The 20030-nt window shown below is 43.8% G+C and overlaps 1 protein-coding gene across 1 annotated transcript in view; it reads right to left on the reverse strand.

Moving 5' to 3' along the window:
* TRPM8 (transient receptor potential cation channel subfamily M member 8) overlaps positions 1–20030 on the reverse strand; it is an 84558-nt gene that overhangs the window by 49873 nt on the left and 14655 nt on the right. Inside the window, exons 4-9 of the mRNA XM_035006563.1 lie at positions 14039–14195; positions 12952–13129; positions 10236–10408; positions 3857–4031; positions 2772–2839; positions 490–687 (exon numbers count right to left, since the gene is read on the reverse strand). Of these exons, the coding sequence (XP_034862454.1) occupies positions 490–687; positions 2772–2839; positions 3857–4031; positions 10236–10408; positions 12952–13129; positions 14039–14195 (949 nt within the window). The remainder of the gene's footprint in view (positions 1–489; positions 688–2771; positions 2840–3856; positions 4032–10235; positions 10409–12951; positions 13130–14038; positions 14196–20030) is intronic.

Below are 20030 nucleotides of genomic sequence, written 5' to 3' on the forward strand. Positions count from 1 at the left end.
GAGATTCTGATAAGTACACATTTCTTACATGATCTGATGAGAAAGGGGAGACATTCTGAATTGAATCATGGGCCAGTTAACTTAGAAAGGCAATTATTTTGTAGTAACAACATCTCCGGTGGATGTAGACTGTTTAGCATCTGCAGTTCTAAAGCATGATTACCAGGGATTTCTTTCCTCTGCTCCCCTGACACACACAAAACTCAGAAGCTAACCGTCTGTTGAAGTCATGGCATAAAATGATTACCAGCTTGGCTAACAGACTTGAGTCTGAACCTGAATGCCACCCCTTACCAGGTATGGACACTTGGCGAATTATTTAACTTTTATGAGCAGCAAGAGACCTGGTTTGGGCCAGAGTATCGCTTCAGTGTCACTGAGAATGGACAAAACAGCCGCAGTTCTAGGGGAGTCGGGCACTTACAGCTTCCTCCCTGCCATGAACTTGACTCTCTTCTTCTCAGCCCCCAGAAGCCCCCTACAGCTCACCCATTTGATCCAACTCTCAGTCTCCTCCTCAGGCAGCCGGGACACCGTGCGGGGTAAGAAGCGCACGAGCTTCTCCTTGACCATGGATGACGTCAGGGCGTCCTCCACCTCCACCAGGCTCGCGATCACATCCGCAATCTGCCCTGAGCCTTCCACCACCACACAGGGGATTTTACTTTTGATGGATGTGTTGATGGCCTGGGAAACAGGAGACAGAGTTGGCCAGATGGAAGACACACTGATGACCGACCGAACGTGCTCCAGGACCAAACTGGTCCACCAAACACATTGACATATCTCTGCACTTCTTCCTTTGGGGTTTTATTTTAGTCACAAGCAAACCAAGTATTTGCAACTGTCTATAAATGAACATAAGCCAGTTATATTATATCCTGTGTTAATACCAATTCCCATAATAAGGACACGTGTCACGAGCTTAAGTTCTCCATAAATAAATGCTTAAAATACCTCTATATACAAAATCATCATTCCAAATACTGACATCCTAGATATGCATGACAACTCCTAAAACAGTATTCAATATTATCGTTGACAACTTATCTGACAGAGGTTATCACATTCATACTTTTAAGGTATGAAAATACCTTCAAAGCGGCAGCCGTATATTTTGTATTATGTTGACACATATTTCCCTTATAATTCCCAAATAATTTTCTTTACTCCTTTTATGAAAAGAGAATAAAATTAAATTTGTTTCCCAGATATATACACACCATGCTTTTATTATTTCCTTTATAAAAACCACAGAGGCTTTTATAGGTCTTAAGAATTTTAAATCACTTGACAGCAAGACACAGTGATCTATATGCACAGAAGAAACTGTGGAGCCCCTGTCTTTAGCAGAGACTAAACACCTTCCTGGAGAACACATCGCCCATAGAGCACAGGGTGCCTCATCCTGGGGGGCAGAGGGATGTTTCCAGCTCTGCACCCCACTGCCTGCCCTGCGGATGGGTGTCCACATGCTGGGGCCAGAGTAGGGTGATCAGACAGGGACAGCTCCCTCAGAGTAGGGTGATCAGACAGAGACCTGTCCTTCCTCTCTCCTGTCCCCTGTCCTGGGTGTGGTTACTGGCCGCACAGCCATTTGGGGGAAATGTCACAGAACTTCAGTGCCTGCGCCCCAGTGGTTCTCTGGAAATCAGAGAATTCTAAATCTAAAATTTGAAAGAGAGCTAGTAAACATAACCATCTTTCAATTCCTTTCTCTCCATCTCTCTTCCTCTCTTCTTCTTCTGCTCTTCAAGCATTCACATACTGACAATTTCAAAAAATCTTTAATTTTTCCCTGAAAAGTCTTTCCCTGAAAACTTTCATTTAACAATGGTCTCAGCAGGAGATCTCACAGTAGGTGCTCAATAAATATGTGTGAATGAATGAATGAATGAATAGGCCATTGTTACATAAAAGAATAAACAAAGTGCTAGATTATGATTCCAAATAACTTGAACAGGAATTACGTGTAACTCCAGGAGGAGAGTCGGTGGGAGTGGAGAGGATCAAGAATCGTGATACACAGGATAGAGGATACAGCGGGTAGGCAAATCAACGTGGAAATTAATTAAAAGGAGGAGTTAAAAATCACTTTCTTGTGAAGTCCTACTGCTAAAACAGTGAGATCTTCAACATGATATGCATGCCTTCAAATACCAACAAGAATGCAATCACACTGATGCTTTCTAAAAGGTCAGGCAGAAGCCCGGCTGCCGGTAACAGGAACTCAGAAACATCAGAGTAACACAGATGGGGTGGGAAGCAGAATTCCCTGCTCCACTGCTCAACACTGCAGGTGCAGAATCGTCCAGGAAGCTTTCTGTGATCCCAGAGTCACTTAGGGCTCGGGGTTTCTTCTTATGGGGGTTCAGTCCTTGCAGGCCCAGGAAGCACATGGATGGGCCTTTGGTGGTCTAGGAACCCCAATTTGTCTGTGTATGATCACAGCTCATCTCCATGTAGATGGGGTGGCCATGGTTTTCCAATATATATGCTGGTTATTATCTGTAAGTCTTATGAGTTAATGTCAACCCTTCTCCTTGATGGGCTGATGGCCAAAGCCAACATTAGGTATATAAGCTATTCATGTTCTTCCGAAGTCTCCTCTGGACTGTTAGGGAACGCTGTATTGTGAAAATACAACTACCTACTTGCCGTAGTAAAAGAAATTAGTCAGGTTGAATTACGTGAGCTCCAAAGCTCTGAAAATAAAAATTTGCTGGGTTAGCTTGTTGATCAATTTTCTAGAAAACCAAATCGAGACTCACCTTCAAAGTCTCTTTGCCACCTCCTTGGGCAAAACACACAATGGGGATCTTGCCACCATAGTTGGAATCTGTAAGGCATAAAAAATAAAACTTACTCTGGGCTCATTAGAAATACTCACCTATCTCAAGAAGAAGCAGACCAGGAGCTTCTGTTCCAAAGAGCCCAGGGTGTGGGGTGATGGCGGCAGATCTCGGACTTGACTATCTCTCCGTTGATCATGATTGATGTGTCTCTGCACCCCAAACCAGTATGACACAGGTCACGTTGCGATTTGTTACCGATATTTAAAATGCTGAAGTCTGTGAGTGATTTACTTTGGCTAATATATATTAGACCAAGTTCAAGTTTATCCTTACAATAATACACTCTCGCTGATTTGCATAATCCTATGCTTTCTTGAGTGGGTGAAAAATTTGCATAACTATGTTCTCTCAAGAAAGAGTATTACATATATAAATGTCTTCCTTCATGTATGTCCCACTAAGAAAGGAAAAAGATGTTGAAAACATCTCCAATATGTCCCTGTTATGGAGTCTATCACTACTACATCGTGAGGTACTCTGGTTCCATAATAAGACATATCTCAACACCAACATCTCAACAGTGGTAAGAGAGAGAGAATTTGTCACTTCCCAAGGCAAATAAAGGCTTTCACTCAACTGCTGCATTCTTCCCTTGAAACCGATATTTTAGGTGGTTCTATTATATAGAAATCGCCAAGATTCAAACACATAACCCATCCAACTGTTGAGCTAACGGGTTGGTTTTTATCATTTTTACCCTAGCTAACTGCATTGTTTCATAAGCTCAGGTTTGCCATTATGGATTTTATTTGTTCTTAAATGTTGTCTAGCAGAAGAAGAGACAGCAGGTTTTCTGTACTGACAAACCAGAGTGTGACAAGGCAGCATTTCAGGTACAGTCACGGAAAAGAAGAGAAATAACAGTTCCCCTTTGGCCATAGGACACCTAATTGAGTGGGTTCACCATGCTTCACTCAAAGACTGGTGGCTAGCTGTTGTTGGTGTTGTTGCTACTGCTCTTGATAATATGTCTGTGTAAGATCCACCTCCTAAATCCTGACCTTGAATAGTGCGCTCGGAGATGTACTTCTCCAGCTGATTCCGGAGTTTTGCTTCAACTGTAGGATGTCCGTGGCAGCCATTGTCCACGAGCAGCAGATGGGTGTGATTGTTGTCCAGGATGTACAGAGGGTCTCTCTTGAAGTCATCCATTATGTACTGAGCCGAAAAATATCCCTGAGAAGCACAGAGAATCCTTTTGTTAAGATTTTATTTATTTATTTGACAGAGAGAGGCACAGCCAGAGAAGGAACACAAGCAAGGGGAAGTGGGAGAGGGAGAAGAAAGCTTCCCGCTGAGCAGGGAGCCTGATGTGGGGCCCGATCCCAGGACCCCAGGACCATGACCTGAGCCAAAGGCAGACACTTAACGACTGAGCCACCCAGGTGCCCCAAAAGTACAGAGAATCTTGTTTATGAGATTTATTTGTTCGTCAATGCGCATGATAACATTTTTATATGTTAATATTAAGGCTAACCCTTCAGGTTCAACTATAGTGATGTCTCCTCCCAGAGTCCTAAGTTCAGAAGGGTCTTAGAGATCTTATAGTACAGGACTTCATTTTAAATATGAAGAAATGAAGGTTCAGAATGGTTGGGTCACTTGCCCGTTGTCACATAAATGGCCAGTGACAGTGTAAGGATCAGATTCCCACTTCAGTTCTTATTCCATTGCCCTGTGCTCATTTGTATAAATTCATTGAAACCGACAGGATTCAAGGAAGTGTGTGTATGTGCATTTATGTGTGTGTGTGTGTATATCCAGATGCACACACATATATGTGTGTGTGCATGTATTTTTGTACACATACACACACATACGTACATAGACTTGTGTGTGTGTCTGTCTGTCTGTCTGTCTGTCTGAATGCAGGTAGAGGTAGACATTGATATAGACACATATATATTTGTCTGGAATCTATCATATGCCAACACCTTTGCCAGGGTCTATGAGTTAGAAAATGAACAAGATGGGGTCTCTGCTCTTTAGAAGCCCATAGTTACAGGACCAGAAAAGGAAACAATTAAACAGATATTTTGTCCTAACACTTAATACCATGGAATAAACAACAGCTGGGAGAGCATCAACAAAGGAGCTCCTGACCCCCGTGTCCCATTCAAAGGTGTTTAGTTCTTCAAGTATTAGGGCTGCATTAAAAGATGTTCAATCTGAATTCTAAGAATACAAGTGAAGTCGAAAATTCAATGAGGAGAGGAAGGTTGACTGACTCTATTAATGGCATATATATCCAATCAGAGCAAAGGAAGAATGAAAAAAAATTTCAAATGTTACAGTTCTCTTTTCAAAGTGGTCCTCGCCCAGCCAGGAGCTCTAATCAGGAGAGTCCTGGAAATAACAGATAGGATAATATGGGCAAGACAGGCATCCAGGCAAATTACAGAGGAGCCCTACACACTTTCCTGGAACAAAGCATTCATATTCCATTTACACTCTTCCAGAACACAACACGAATTCCAAAACCTTAACAAGGAAAGAATCACAAAAGGAAAAGCCAAAGACCATGCTCTCTAATGAATGAGGATATAAAACTCCTAACAGTGGCTAATTAAACCCAGTAGGTTTATTAAGGAATAATTAACATTGTTTCCAGAACTCAGTCCATTAGATCATGGTTTAAAGGGAAAAAATAGCAACCCAACAGATGCAAAAAACATTTGGTACTCAATATTCATTCTCGATTTAAAAAAATTATAAAACTAGAAATAAAAGGATGATGCCTTATGGTACTTTCTTAAAATATATGTTTATTGAAGCTTTCACCAAATCCTATTTATGGTGAAAATACTAGTCTCGTTTCCACCACTATGATACCAGGTATTTGGGATGCCTGTTGGGATACCTATTATCATCGCTGTTATTTAACATTACTCTGGACATTTTAGCCCAGGCATCAGGATAAGCAAAAAATGCAAGGTATAATTAAATGAAAGAGTTATGTTTAAAAGTAACACTATTTGGGGCGCCTGGGTGGCTCAGTTGGTTAAACGACTGCCTTCGGCTCAGGTCATGATCCTGGAGTCCCGGGATCGAGTCCCGCATCGGGCTCCCTGCTCAGCGGGGAGTCTGCTTCTCCCTCTGGCCCTCCTCCCTCTCATGCTCTCTCTCACTCTCTCGCTCTCAAATAAATAATATCTTTAAAAAAATAAAATAAAAGTAACACTATTTACCAGTGATACGGTTGCAAACATAGAATACCTAGTGAATCTACTGAAGAACTATTAGAACAAAAAAAAAGGAGTTCATAAAACATTTTATTCAAAACAACAAATAAATCCCTCTTTACATGAAAATCTCTTCCAAAATTACAGTGAATAAAGACCCCATTCACAATAATAACAAAAATGTAAAATCTCTAGAAATGATATTAAGAAGAAATATGTAGGTCCTAATGAGGAAAACTGTAAAATTTTCCTCAAAGACACAGACTTGCGTAAATTGAGGGACATATCCTAACACTGGAAGAAGACTTGATATTACAGAATTTCAATTTTCCTGCATCGGTTTATAGGTTTTAACATGAACCCACTCAGTGAGTGTGAAATTTTGTGTTGTTTTGCCTTATGGTTTGCTTTTGTGGTTGTACTTTTTTTTTTTTAAGATTTTATTTATTTATTTGATAAGAGAGAGAACAAGCAGTGGGAGTGGCAGGCAGAGGGAGAGGGAGAAGCAGACTCTCTGCTGAGCAGGGAGCCCGATGTGGGGCTCGATCCCAGAACCCTGGGATCATGACCTGAGCCGAAGCCAGGCGCTTAACGACTGAGCCACCCAGGTGTCCCTATGTGGTTGTACTTTGACAAAGGGATTTTAAAGTTTAAGTAACAAGAATAGGAGAGGCGTGAGCTCTTTTTGTACATATATAATGCAACAATACTTTTGGCAGTTTAACACTGACTCCAGAGGAATAAAACTTCAGTGTTTGTGAAACCTGGTATTGTTTCAGGCCAGCTCAATCTGGGTCCTGGTAAAGCCCATCTACTAGTAGCAGGGTTTGTTGTAATGAAGCCATGAATAGAAACCTCATGGGACGATATGGTCGACAAAGTTATTGTGAACAACTACTGGGTTCAACTTATGCAAAAGACCAAGCACTATTTTTCAGGGAAGACAGAAAAGAAACAAAGAAGTTGACCACAAGATCATATGAGTTTGCTATGAAACTACTCTAAGTCACTAGAGAGTATCATTAACAGACATATTAAAGGAATAAAAACTAGTGCTATAATCTGAATATCTAAAAATAATACATACTCATTGTAGGAAGCATGAAAAATGCAGAAAAGTACAAGAAAAATTAAAATCATGCTTAATTCCACAACTCAGTGATAATCACCATCAAGACTTTAGTGTACTTACGTCTTTCTTAAGCATATAGATTAATTTACTTTGTTTTCATAATTTTCTATTTAAAACTGCAAATATTTTCTATATTACCAGAAAATCTTTGGAAATATTATTTTGCACCATTTTCCTTCATGTTTATACAGTAATCTACCTGAAGATCCCTCTGTTCTTGATATTACTAGGTATTTAGGCTTATGTCAATTCTTGATATTATCAGAAATATTTTAATAATGTTTTAATAATGTCTAAATATAAAATTCTCTAGTGATATTTATAATTATGGTATGAACAGTCTTCATGCACTTGATACAAATTTTGAAATGGTTTTCCCGAAAGGGCTCAGATTTGATCTTTCTGCAGCAATTTATAAGGATCTCATGCTTCTGTATGTGTTGGAGACCACAACCATTTTTTAAATTAACTCTTAATAGACTTTTAAAATTTTTTCTGGGTGAAATCATCTAGCCCAGGGCAATTTTAAAGATTTTTATTTCCCTCTCAGGTCATTCACTGATATTCATCTAATCAGATTTTCTAGTTCTTGTTGAATCAGCTTTTGGAAATGATAGTTTTACAGAAAAATTTCCGTGAGATTTTCAAATGTATTGACATACGGTTGTTTGTCATTTCTGTACAATTTTTCTCAATATTTATTATTATATTTGATTTCTTAGTTCTATTTATTCCTTAATTAAATTGTTAAAATGATTTCAGAGAATAAAGAATATTTCTATTCTTCCACTTTTTTCTTTTCTAATTAATTTATTTCTGATGGAATATTATTCTTTTCCTCCTTCTCAAGTGTTGTTAGTGGTATTATTTTTCAAACCTATTAATTTGGACACTGTGGTGGCTAAAAGACCATGAACCATGGCTCTGACACTTACTAGCCATGTGAATAAAGAAAGCTTCTTACTTTCTCTATGACTTAGTTTTCTCATCTGTAATGAGAAGGTAATAGTAGCACTTAGCGCATTGTTAACTTCATTGTTGTGAAGATTAAATAATTTTACATATTATTATTATTATTATTGAATTATTTTCTTGATTTTTGCTAATAAAGGTATAGGGCAATGCATTCCACTCTGAGTGCAGCTTTAGCCATATACTGTCAGTCCTAACATACAATGTTTTCATTTCCATTGCTTTCTAAGTGATCTGCGATTATATTTTTGATCCAATAGTTATTTAGCAAGATGCTGTTCATTTGTTTCTTTCTTAATTTCCAAGTGATTGGAACTCTCTATTTAGTCTTTACATATTCATTTCACATTTTACTTGTTGATAGAGGATGCCACCAGAGAAATACTGAAGTCTTTTTTCGTTGCTGTTCCAATCCAGGGGTGGAAAGTACCTCCTTTACGGGGTTGTTCTTGTGATTTTATGAATTCATATATGGAATGTATCACCACGGCAATGGTGATTATACAACACTAAGCTGATGCCCAGGACAAACATGGCTAAGCGATAAACACTGCATTCTTTCCCACCCCGCCTGCCACTCTCCTCAGAATCCTACCCCAGGCCACTCTGACCCCTGAAGTCGGCATTTGATGAGAGATGATTTTGCCACCCCGGCTGAGCATCTAGAAATAATAATAAAAGCTACCATTCATTCTGCACAGTTAATCCATCCCATGATAATACACGGCTATTATTATAAAAACTCAGAGAGCTCGCTCTAGACTATCTAGCTAGAAAAGTTCCTCACACCTAGTCTACTCTCTCTGCAAAGCCCTCCTCCTCCCACCCCACCTGCTGCCTCCTGGGAAATGCTCAGAAATGGCTCCCCACTCTCCTCTGTCCTTTACACACCTCAGAAATGTTAACAGGCACAGAAGTAATATCATTTTTAAAAATAAAAAGAACCAGGAACGCCTGGGTGGCTCAGTCAATTAAATATCTGACTCTTGATTTCAGCTCAGGTTATGATCTCAGGGTCGTGAGATCAAGCCCTGCATCACGCTCCATGCTCTATGTGGACTCTGCTTGAGATTCTCTCTCTCTCCCTCTCCCTCTGCCCCTCCCCCTGCTCTAGCTTTCTAAATAAATAAATAAAATCTTTTAAAATAAAAATAAAAGAACCAGAATAATTCTAAAAATTCTGAACATTTACCACCTAAACTTCCAAGGAGTCCCAGGTGGAAGAAGTTGTAGATTAAATTGGGATTTCTGAACATCTGGTCCAAAGCTTCTAGGTAGACATCACCCATTGCTTAAGGAGGTTTTCAACTCACTAGAAATGCTGTTTTCAAAATTCTACACTTGATACAAAACCTCATACGTCTACCTTGCATTTACAATATGAAATGTATGTTGATTACTCTCTAAATATGCTCACAGGAAACTTTGAGGGGAAAACTGTTCACAGCTCCCTTAATGCCAGATTAACCAGGGTTCACAGCAATTCCTGTGAGTGTGGCCAAGCAATAAAGGTATGGTGGCCAGGGCTGAGCCCTCCTGGGACAGACTCAGGTCGTGGTTATAAAGAATAAAGAATCTGACTTCAACATGATATTGTCAGCAAGAAATTTTAATAAACAAGACACACCCTTTAGTAATTCCTTCTCAGGACTTCTTTGATTGTGTCATCCTTGTTTTTTTTGGGGGGGGGAGGTTTTGGTTTTGGGGGTTTTTTGTTGCTGGTTGTTTTGGGGGATTTGTTGTTTTTTAGAGAGGGAGAGTTGGGGGGGCACGGGATAGAGGGAAAGAGAGAATCCTGAGCAGGCTCCATGCCCACAGACTCAGAGCCAGACGCAGGGCTCGATCTCGTGACCCTGAGATCATGACCTGAGCCGAAATCAAGAATCGGAAGTTTAACCGACTGCACCACCCAGGTATCCATGTCATCCTTGTTTTTAATTGTCTGTCCCAAAGGTGCTCCTTGTAAGGCTGACTTCCCCATGAGCTGGCCCCATCACAGAGCCACAGTGTTCAGGCCAGAGCCTCATGCCATGGTCTTTCTCCCACGTGACCTCACAGACCTCCGCCTGTCCCATCCCTCCTCCTGTCCCATACCTCAGCATCGCAATTCCTGAGGAGGGTGTCCCTGTTGGAGACCATGCCCCAAGCCGCTATGCCAATGGCTACAATGTTCTCCTCTGAATTCCTGCTGATGGTGTTGTCTCTCACCACCTCCCCGATGTACTTCATCAGGCCATAATGGGTGCCTCCAGTGAGAATCCAGGCGCCTGTCAATGAGGGAGGAGAGCAAATGCTCAGCTGGCTCTGAGTAAGCTTCCCATCCTGGGCTCACAGACCCCTGAAGAAGCCCCCACCATCTGAGCACCAGGACGCGACACTGCCAGCCACCCCTTGCAGTGGGCTTTGCCGAGGACCCTATGAAGAGGAAGGAGAAGAGGATCTTTGGAGGCGTTCCTAAGAGATGTTGGTTTAAAAAAGATACAAATTCTGGACCCCACGCTTGATCCAAATCATCAGATCCTCCAGGGGGCGGACGGAGCCAGGGAATCTGCATCCCTAACCAGCCTTGCCAGTAAATCTTGTTATGGAAAATAAATGCTGGGCCCGAGCTTGTGAGCAAGTTAAGGCAGTGCCGCCACAGAAAGCAGAGCACTCGGCTCCCAGACCCCTACCCTGGTGCCATGACCCTGGGGCTTACCATGTAGCTTTACTTTATAATTACACAATTTTGCACACCGGTATGTTAAGGTTTATATTTGATGATCTTCACAATGTCAAGGGTTTTGCACATTTTTTTTCAGAAATGAAGTAAAGAAAATACTTATAAAATATTATTTAGCATTATAATAGAATCTAAGTTGGAAGCAACCCTGATCTAATGTACTACCCAGGCAAGAATCCAGCCTGAGGATGGTCACTGGCGTGTCTTGATTAGCCCTGGTGATGGAAGGCTCAAGAGGCTCAGGGCGGCCCTCTCGCCCGGTTGCTAGAAAGTCCCTTTGCTCACTGTTTGTCTCCATTCTGTAATTGTACTACTCTCTTCAGCGATGAGAAACGGGTTTAGTCATCTCCCAGATAAAAGCCCTTCCAATATTTTAAGGTATAAATGCAGCATGGTCCTTGGGATTGTCCTACCCGATTCCTGCAACCATTTCTCACAGGACATGAACTGCAGACCCTCGGCACCTGGTCTCCTTCCTCTAGACAGATTTTAGTTGTCAACGTTTCCCTTTCACACCAGGCAAGAGGAAGTGAAGCCAACGCAGAGGACACGAGACTGTTAACATCCAGCACCAGCCCGTCCCTTCATCTGACTGGAGGTACGCAGGCCAGGGCTATTATCTGTCTTGTTCTGTTATATTCCCAGCACTTAAAACAATTCCTGACACATAGTAGGCATTTTATAAGTATTCTGAATGAATGATGTGTGTTCAGGATTTAGTAGTAAGGAAGCCGAGCTGCTCAGTTTCATAATCAAGTAACGTCCTACTACAGCTCCCTCTGGTGGGTCAGGAAATGGAGAACAAATGGGAACAACATCCGGGTTTCTTCTTGACGTTAAAAGAAAACTCTTATCTAAAATAAGACGTGTCCTTAGCTCTGTCAGTTAACTAATATTCTTAACGAAGAAATTTTTTAAATAATAGGCTTTGATAAACTGAACCTAATCGTGAGGAAACATCATATCAAATGAAGGGACAGTCTGCAAAAACAATTTGTCTATATTCCTCAAAATGGCCTGAAAGACCAAGAAACTCTGCAGAACAATCCCAGATGAAAAAAAGCTTTTTGGTTTGCTATGACATGGAAAGCTAAATTCAACGGAGTCCATTGAGGGGGGAAAAGGGGGGGTTTTGTTTGGTTGGTTCATTTTTTGGTTTGAGGGGGTTTGGGTTTTGGGGGGGGTTGGTTTTGGGGTTTTTGTTTTGTTTGCTTACAAGGACAATGTTGAAACAATTAGCAAAATTAAAATACGGGCTGTTCTTTAGATAACAGTACTGGGCAGCTACCTTTCTCAGGTTTGAAAATTGTACTGGGTTATGGGAGAGAACACCCCTGTTCTTGAGAGATTCATGCTGACATACTTAGGGGCCAAGGGCATGATGCCTGCAATTTACTCTCAAACGAGTCTTTAAAAATCGTAACATGAGACTGTTTTTCGGAAAGTAATAAGACAAATGTGGGAAACTGTTAATAATTTGTGATTCTAAGTGAAGGGTGTACAGATGTGCATTATATGATTCTTTCAACTCTTCTGCAGGTTTGAAATTTTTCATAATAAAAAAAATTAAAAAGAAAAAATTAAAAATTCAGCACCACGCTGAATATTTCGGGGAACAAAGCCACAGCTGCTCGTCTTGATCTCAACCAAACTCTCACCTGGTGCTTACAACCTGCCAAGCACCATCGCTCTTTCCAAGGGTGAATCACAGCTCTCGAAATGAAATAGCAAAGAAATGAAACTTCCCTTTTCGATTCGGCAGAGTGTTTTCTGGGTACGATTTTATATGTAGAAAGCACTCAATGAAAACCTTAGGCGATTCAGGGAAACAGAAGTACCCACAAGGACGCACCCGGACGCTTGTGACCCCCTGCCATCACCCCCCCCCCCAAGCCCCCCACCACCACCTGCCAGAGCTCCCTGTCTGTCCATTCATTTGATTCATAGATCGTGATTAAGCGTGTACTTGCAGAGCGTCTGGCTTCTGCGCAGGAATGCATCTGGGGACTCGGTTCCCTCCCTGAGGACGAGGGGCCCAGCCTCCACGAGGCAGCGCACTGTCCCCCGCCCCGCAGGGACCGCCCGCACCTTTGGACTGCGCGATGTAGATGAGGCGGCTGAAGATCTTGCGCATGCGTGGCTTCAGGGCGAAGTTCTTGGCACCGTCGGTCACAGAAATGACAAGGTTGGGCGTTTTCAGGTGCCAGTGCTGGGTCAGCAGCTCATAGAGGGTCTCCGCGTCCGTGTCACAGGACAAGCGGATATACTGCGGGGAAGAGGGCGAGTGTCGGGGTCCGCACCTGTCCTCCCAACCACCTGCTCCTGTGGGAGGGGCAGCGCACGGGCCGGCAGCTTAGGGGGGTCCCCACCGGGAGGTGGAAGGAAAGCAGTAGGCTGGGGGGGGGGCGCCACCGACGGGTCATCGGGCCAGCTGGAGAACCCGGGAATTTATCCTAAGGGCCGTGGGGCGCCTGTGAGGGGCTTGAGGCGGGGTAGAAACAGGACGGGATTTACATGGCAGGGAGCCCTCCAGCGCTGGCACTGACTACGGACCGAGGGACAAGACCGAGTAAGAGCGCTGAGGGCAGGCAAGAGATGGCCACTGGGGCCCTGGGAAGAGACAGCAGTGGGCCACCTTCCAGGGCTGCAAACACAGGGCTTGGGGGTGCAGGAGTGTAGGCCCAGGCTTTCCAGCTGCCTAGGGAGGGTGCTGCCGTGGAGACAGAAGACCCCCCCGTGCATTTGAGGACACCACTTCCCGGTCATTAAACCTTGTCCTAAGGCCGGGTGGACAAGCCTAAAATGTGGGTGTGTAGAGCGAAATGTCACCTTATTCAGGGCCCTATGTATTCTCAAGACTGCCGTAAGCTAAACTAAATGGGACAAGGCGTAAAAGGGTCCACGGGCCTTTTGTAGCAGCGGGGCTCGTTGCAGATGTAACAGGCCTGCAGTGCGCTCAGGGGAAGGCCTCTGAGCAGCAACCAGTCACGAGCTGAGTTCTCCAGTGGCACATAATCTGATCACAGCTTTGCGACTCTTACAAGGTTTATCTTTTCCTGCCACCGTTTTCGCACTGACTACCCATTTCTCCTGCCTCCACACTATGAGCCAATTCAAGGTAACTCAAGGTAGTCCGGGTTGTACGAATTAGCTGAAGTAGAAAACCTTTGCTTACCTTCCCTTTCTTCCCCAGGGTCTCAAACTGAATATCCCCGAAGGCATCGGTCGGAAATTCCTTGGTGTGTTTCTTGTAACTCCACTTCTCGTTGGGGTTGATCTGCGTGCCTTCTACGTGCTGGTTCTGGGCATAACCACACTTGCACATGCTGTCCCTGAGCGGGGTGATGTCGGCAGGAAGGAACAGATTTCATCATTCATCGCATTTTTAGAATAAACTACACATTATTAGCTTAAAAAACACAGAAAGAGATCTGACCATCAAGTCTTGTTTTCCGACTTTTTTCATCATCTCAGTGGATTGTTTAAGAGCTATCTATCTTGGTGTTTTATCCCTGTTGTCTATTGTCCATACCCCAAAAAGCTGGCTCTGTATTGAGAGCTGGGATACAGGAGTGCCTTCACAGAGTCTGCCTCTGCATACAGAGCCATGAGGTTATTATGGGGTTAAGCCTTAGGAATCTGGAGATCATTTACGTAGCTTCCCGCATGATTCATAACACGCAGGAGCCCTGAGTGCTGGCCCTGCCAGCGTGCCCGGCCAGTAACGCTCTCCTGAGGTGAGGTGAGCCCTCCTTCCTGGGGATGGTACTCACTGGAGACAGTGGGTCCCCTGGCAGGGACCCAATGCGATCCAGAAATTAGAGAGACCATCCTGTCCATACTGGACATCAGCTGCTTGGGAGACTTTCAATCATTTGGGCTAGACAAGGACAAACTGCAGTAAATGAACACTATTTCTTCCCATGAAAAGTGCTGCAGAACTAAAATGTATGTGTTGGTTAAGGGACACGTGTGCACCTACGAAGTTGGAGGAGAATGAAAAGATAGGCAGTAAGAGGTAAAGGATTGAAAATCTGCTCTGAGGAGGGCCTAGGCGAAACTCACCGCACCCAGGGATTAACTGGATGGGACGCCTGCTCTCCAGTCTGGGGGACCACACAGTTTAGTGCAGAACAAGCAAACCCCTCCTTTCCCCCAGCACAGCCCCCCTCCTCTCAGGGTTGCTGAGAAGGTGGGAACAATGGCACACCCTCTATCGAGTGACTTTTAGGTACATGCAAATCAAGGAATAGCAGAGGCAATGGCAACAGAAAAGAAGAAAAATGCAGTTTAAAAAAAATGTAAAAATACATGCCAGGGCTACTTGGTTGCTCTATCCAGAGCTGCGTTGCATCTTGACCATCATGTCTCCAAAGAGATGAATAAGAGCCACAACAAAAATGAATATGAAAAATGAAAATGAAGTGAATATGGCCAAAGCAACTCTCCATTCTCCCAGTTTCTTTCTGCCTGCCCCACCCACTTGGCTCCCCCTATTCTCTCTCTCTCCCATCAGTTTTTGGACAAGAGTCAGAAGGTGCTAAGAATTCAAGGGAGCCATGGCCAGTGGAGAAGCAGAACAGCATGCGTGACCAAACATCCTGATCTGCCCAGAACAATCCGAGTTTATATCTGCTGCCCTAGCCCGAGTAGGGTCGGAGCCTGCATCCTGCTTATCAGTGTTCCAAGTCTCAAAGTATGTAGTCACCCTAACCACAAACATGCTAGAAAACATGCCCCCTCTGGCAGACATAGGCCTGTGACCCTTAGCACACTTGTGCAGTGCACAGCCTGGGCAACTACATGTGGTAACTCTGAAGCAAGGATTCCCTGTGCAGCCTGGGTCAAATAAAGGTATACAACAAGCTGAGAAACTCTGTTAGGGTTTGCTTCTAACGAGACTTTGTTTATCTTCTATTCTCTGCTCTTGGCATTCAACTAATATCCTCCAAATGATGAAGGCATAAATGAGTAAATACATTGATTTAGTCTTCTTGTAAATAGTTTGAATCCTCATCATTCCTCGGTGATTTTTGTGAAGTAAGTTTTTTGTTTTGTTTTGTTTTGTTTTTGCCTTCCAGAAGGTGGGCTTAAGCATACATAGCTGTTACATATCTGCCACAGGAAGGACTATATTCTCAAGGTCTTCTTCACTGATAAGCTTATTTGACAAAATGTAGAATTAGTTCTAAAAACACTTCATGGTAGTAGGTCACATTTTCATTTTACAAAATGATAATAGTGGCATGCTTTTCTATGGCAGCTTCTAAAAATACAATGGAGCAAAAACTAGTTTGGGGAGGAGGTTTTATGATTGCCCCAGAAGCAGACAGATTCTAATTGTGACCGAGATTCTACTACGTGGAAGCAATTGGCCTCAACTGTGTTACATGAAATGAGTTACTCTGCTAACAGAGATCGTTTTGAAGTGCTGGAAGCCCAGGGTAACTACCAAAGCCACACAATGAAGAGCTTAGATAGCGAGGAACAAATATGTTGTGGCAGGAATCCTCACAAGCAGCTCACCCTCCTAAGGGTGAGGCTGTGAATGATTCATCAGTGTGAGTTCCTGCTGGAGAGTACACATGTGACAGGGACCCCAGCGAGGCTGTCCCTGCTCTACAATCCCATCTACACCACTGGATTGAGACAAGCCTTGTCTTGGGTTCTGTGTGGCATTACTGTTTTCTTATGGTAAATCAACCCTTTTGGGTTAAGCTAGCTTGAGTTCCTTGTAACTCAAAGTCTTAATTACTATAGAGTATGGAAATTATCTGTGTTCAAAATGTATGTCAGACTTTCAGTATTTTTCAGGGCTATAAAAACTGAGGTAAAGCCTGGATCCAAAATCCCTCCTTCAGCAGTAATCTCGCCTCCTTTCTGGAACAGTTTGCAGGGCATCACGCAGTTTGGCCAAGAAAAGAAAGACAACCAGAATCGATCTCAACTTCCTCAGTCCTTTCTCTTACTCAGTCCCTTACTTGGGGTACTTACTCAGCTCTCTTACTGAGCCAAGGCTGCTCCCCAGTGGTCTCAGAGTCCTCCCACTAGAGTCCAAGTTGGCTTCCTCCTCTCTCTACGGTTACCATCTTGCCACCCACTGGGGTCTGTCCACACCCACCAAAGCTCATTGCAGGATGGGAAAGAGAAGTCTCTGCCCCACCTGTTCTTCCTATAACTGAAGACAGACTCTTAAGCCCTTTTCCCTTTTAAGGGTAGGGGTGTGCCTCAGGTGACCTTGGCTGAGAGAACTGTAGGCTCCATCCTGATGGTCTGCAGGCTGGTAGCCCTCTAAGCGCCAATCTGCATGACTTGGTTTACAAATGGAGAGGAGGCCAGGAAGGCACTAGGAGTGCAGATACCTACAGGAGAGATGGGGTGACAGAGAAGAGAGATGGAGCAGACGGGAGGACATCAGGGCCCTCTCAGCTCAAGTCTGAATGCTATAGAGCTACATGTCAGTAAGGTAGCCTTTAGCCACATGTGGCAACGTTTAAATTAGTTAAAACTAAAATTACATGCATTCAGTTCCTTGACTGTATTAGCCACATTTCAAATGCTCAAGAGCCACCTGTGGCCAGTGCCTACCATATTGGACAGTGCAGATATAGGATATTTCGATGACATGACAGAAAGTTCCATCGCAGCGAGCCACTCTAGAGAAAGTCGAGTCCTCCCTATTTCTAGCTAGAATGCAGCATGGCCAAGGCAGTGAGAACAGAAGAGAGCAAACCCAGATCAGGGGCTTACAGCCTCAGGAGTGCCAGGACACAGCCCCTAAGCTGGGCAGCAATGTTTCAGAAGGCCTTCACCAGCAGGGGCGATGGTTGGGCATCATTCTCCAGTGACTACTCGAGAAATAGACATCCACAAGGGGTAGAGCAGAGAAACTTGAGCAGTCTGGGCGTAGCACATATGAGCAACCCCAGGGATTCTCTGGGGAGACTTGGACAGCCTATGTCAACTTGTGTGGCAAGCCAGCAAATTCTGGGTATCAATATTAATGGTCACTTCATTTGATTTCCTTGTCCAGTGGGTAATTTGGATGACACAGAGTATTCCTACCACCTATGGAGACATAATAGTAATAAATACGGGGAATTCCAAAGAGTAGAGTCTTGACCCTGGTCTACAACCTTGTGCCCTTCTAGAAGGGAACCAGAAGACCCTGAGGTGTTCCTGTCCTCTGCTTGTGTTGTTGAAGATGGGGGCTGCTCACCACATCTCCCTTTGTTTTGGGCCAGACTCAAGCTGTAATCAAGCACTTTAAGGTGGACAGCTATAGGTTTCCCTACCTTGCATCCATTTCCTGTTCTGTTAGTAGGAGCACCCCGATTTTCCTTTGAGGAATCCTTCCTTTCCACATGGGGTCCATGTGGACACAATACCCAAACCTGGCCAATCAACATATCCTATTCCCCAGCCCCAGGGACAAGTTTAGAGGTGGGTACACGGCCCAACTAAGACCAAGAAGAGCCATGAACATCAGTCCAGAATTTTTGGAGGATTTGCTAAAAATGAGGCCCTCTTTCCCCCACTGGTAAAATGGTAAGCTGGTAACATGTCAGATATGGTGACCACTTTGCCACCACTTGTGAAGAGCCTGCCCACCCAGAGAACAACAGAAATGACAGGTGGGAAGAGACAGAGTCTCTGCGCCATTGTGCCCTGGCTCTGGTTGTGCTTTTCAGCCAAAAGTTCCCATTACTACCCCTTTCACTTAAACCAATTAGACTGGATTTCTGTACCTAAGAAATTGCTGATGAATACTGTCAGTCTGAGGCAGTGTCGTTCTTAGAAAGGGTGGGGGCAGGAGATAAAAAGAGCACACAAGCTAGGAATCAGAAAACCTGGGTCCAGTCCCTCATCCCTCTCCCACTGGCAATGTGACCTTGGGTAAAATACTGAACTCTCGGGGCTCACATGTCTTGTCTGTCAAGTGATAAGAACAGCTAACTTGGGGTGCCTGGGTGGCTCAATTCATTAAGTGTCTGCCTTCATCCCAGATCGTGATCTCAGGGTCCTGGGATCAAGCCCCGCATCAGGCTCCCTGCTCAGCGAGGAGTCTGCTTCTCCGTCTCCTTCTGCCCCTCCCCCAACTTGTACACTGTCTCTCACTCTCTCTCTCTCTCAAATAAATAAATAAAATCTTTTTTAAAAAGCAGCTACCTTGAAAAGGGGGTAGTTGTAGAATTAGCAATCAAGTATGTAAGTCCCCAAGACATAGTAGATGCTCAATATATATTTGTTGAGTGAATGAATGAATCCAAACTGTATTTTCTACCAGTCAAACAATAGATTAACAGCAAAATCTTTCATTGAAACCATTCAGGGAATAAATAGCTGACTCATGAAGTTTGTACTCTGTCAAAATGACTCATGATGAGTAAGTTTCCACCAGCGACAAAATAGAGATTCTTAGTTTTTCTGATGTTCATTTCCTAATTGACACAAATCAAGAAAATGCATTTATTAAGGCCTTTTTATGCTCTGTGGCACTATGGTAGGTATTTTGTGTGCTACTGCATTGAATGCTTGCCACAACCCATGAGGTATACTTTGCTAGCGTTTTAGCATCAGAGAATTTGGTTCAAAAAGAAGAATAATTGGCTCCAGGTCATGCAGCGAGCAGGCGGCTGAGCCAAGGTTGGATCCAGGGCTGGTTCCAACGCACCTGCTCTTACTTGTTCTTACATCCTTCCTCTGTTGGCTGCCTCAGCTCAGCAGAAGGTCAGTGCTTTAATTATAAACTACAACAGCAACTATCCAACCAATTAATAGCTAGATTCTTTCTCCTCTCAGCCCCAGGCAACAGAGGAAAGGCAGAGGGACAGGATGAGAGGGGGGTAGCACTAAAATTATCTCTTTGGGTCCAGGCGCATCTTCAAAATCAGCAGTCGGTCCATTCACTCACTCGCTCATTAGCTAACATTCATCGAGCACCTCCTGCATTTACAGCTGCTGAGGGCTGCTCTCCGTGGCTTTTGAAACCCAGCCTTGGGCGCCTGGGTGGCTCAGATGGTTAAGCGTCTGCCTTCAGCTCAGGTCATGATCCCAGGGTCCTGGGATCGAGTCCCGCATCGGGCTCTCTGCTCCTTGGGAGCCTGCTTCTCCCTCTGCCTCTCTCTCTCTCTCTGTCTCTCATGAATAAATAAAAAAAGAAAAAG

This window comes from Mirounga leonina, unplaced genomic scaffold (assembly GCF_011800145.1).
Source record: "Mirounga leonina isolate KUSES-001 unplaced genomic scaffold, KU_Mleo_1.0 Mir_151, whole genome shotgun sequence".
Classification (NCBI taxonomy): Eukaryota; Metazoa; Chordata; class Mammalia; order Carnivora; family Phocidae; genus Mirounga; species Mirounga leonina.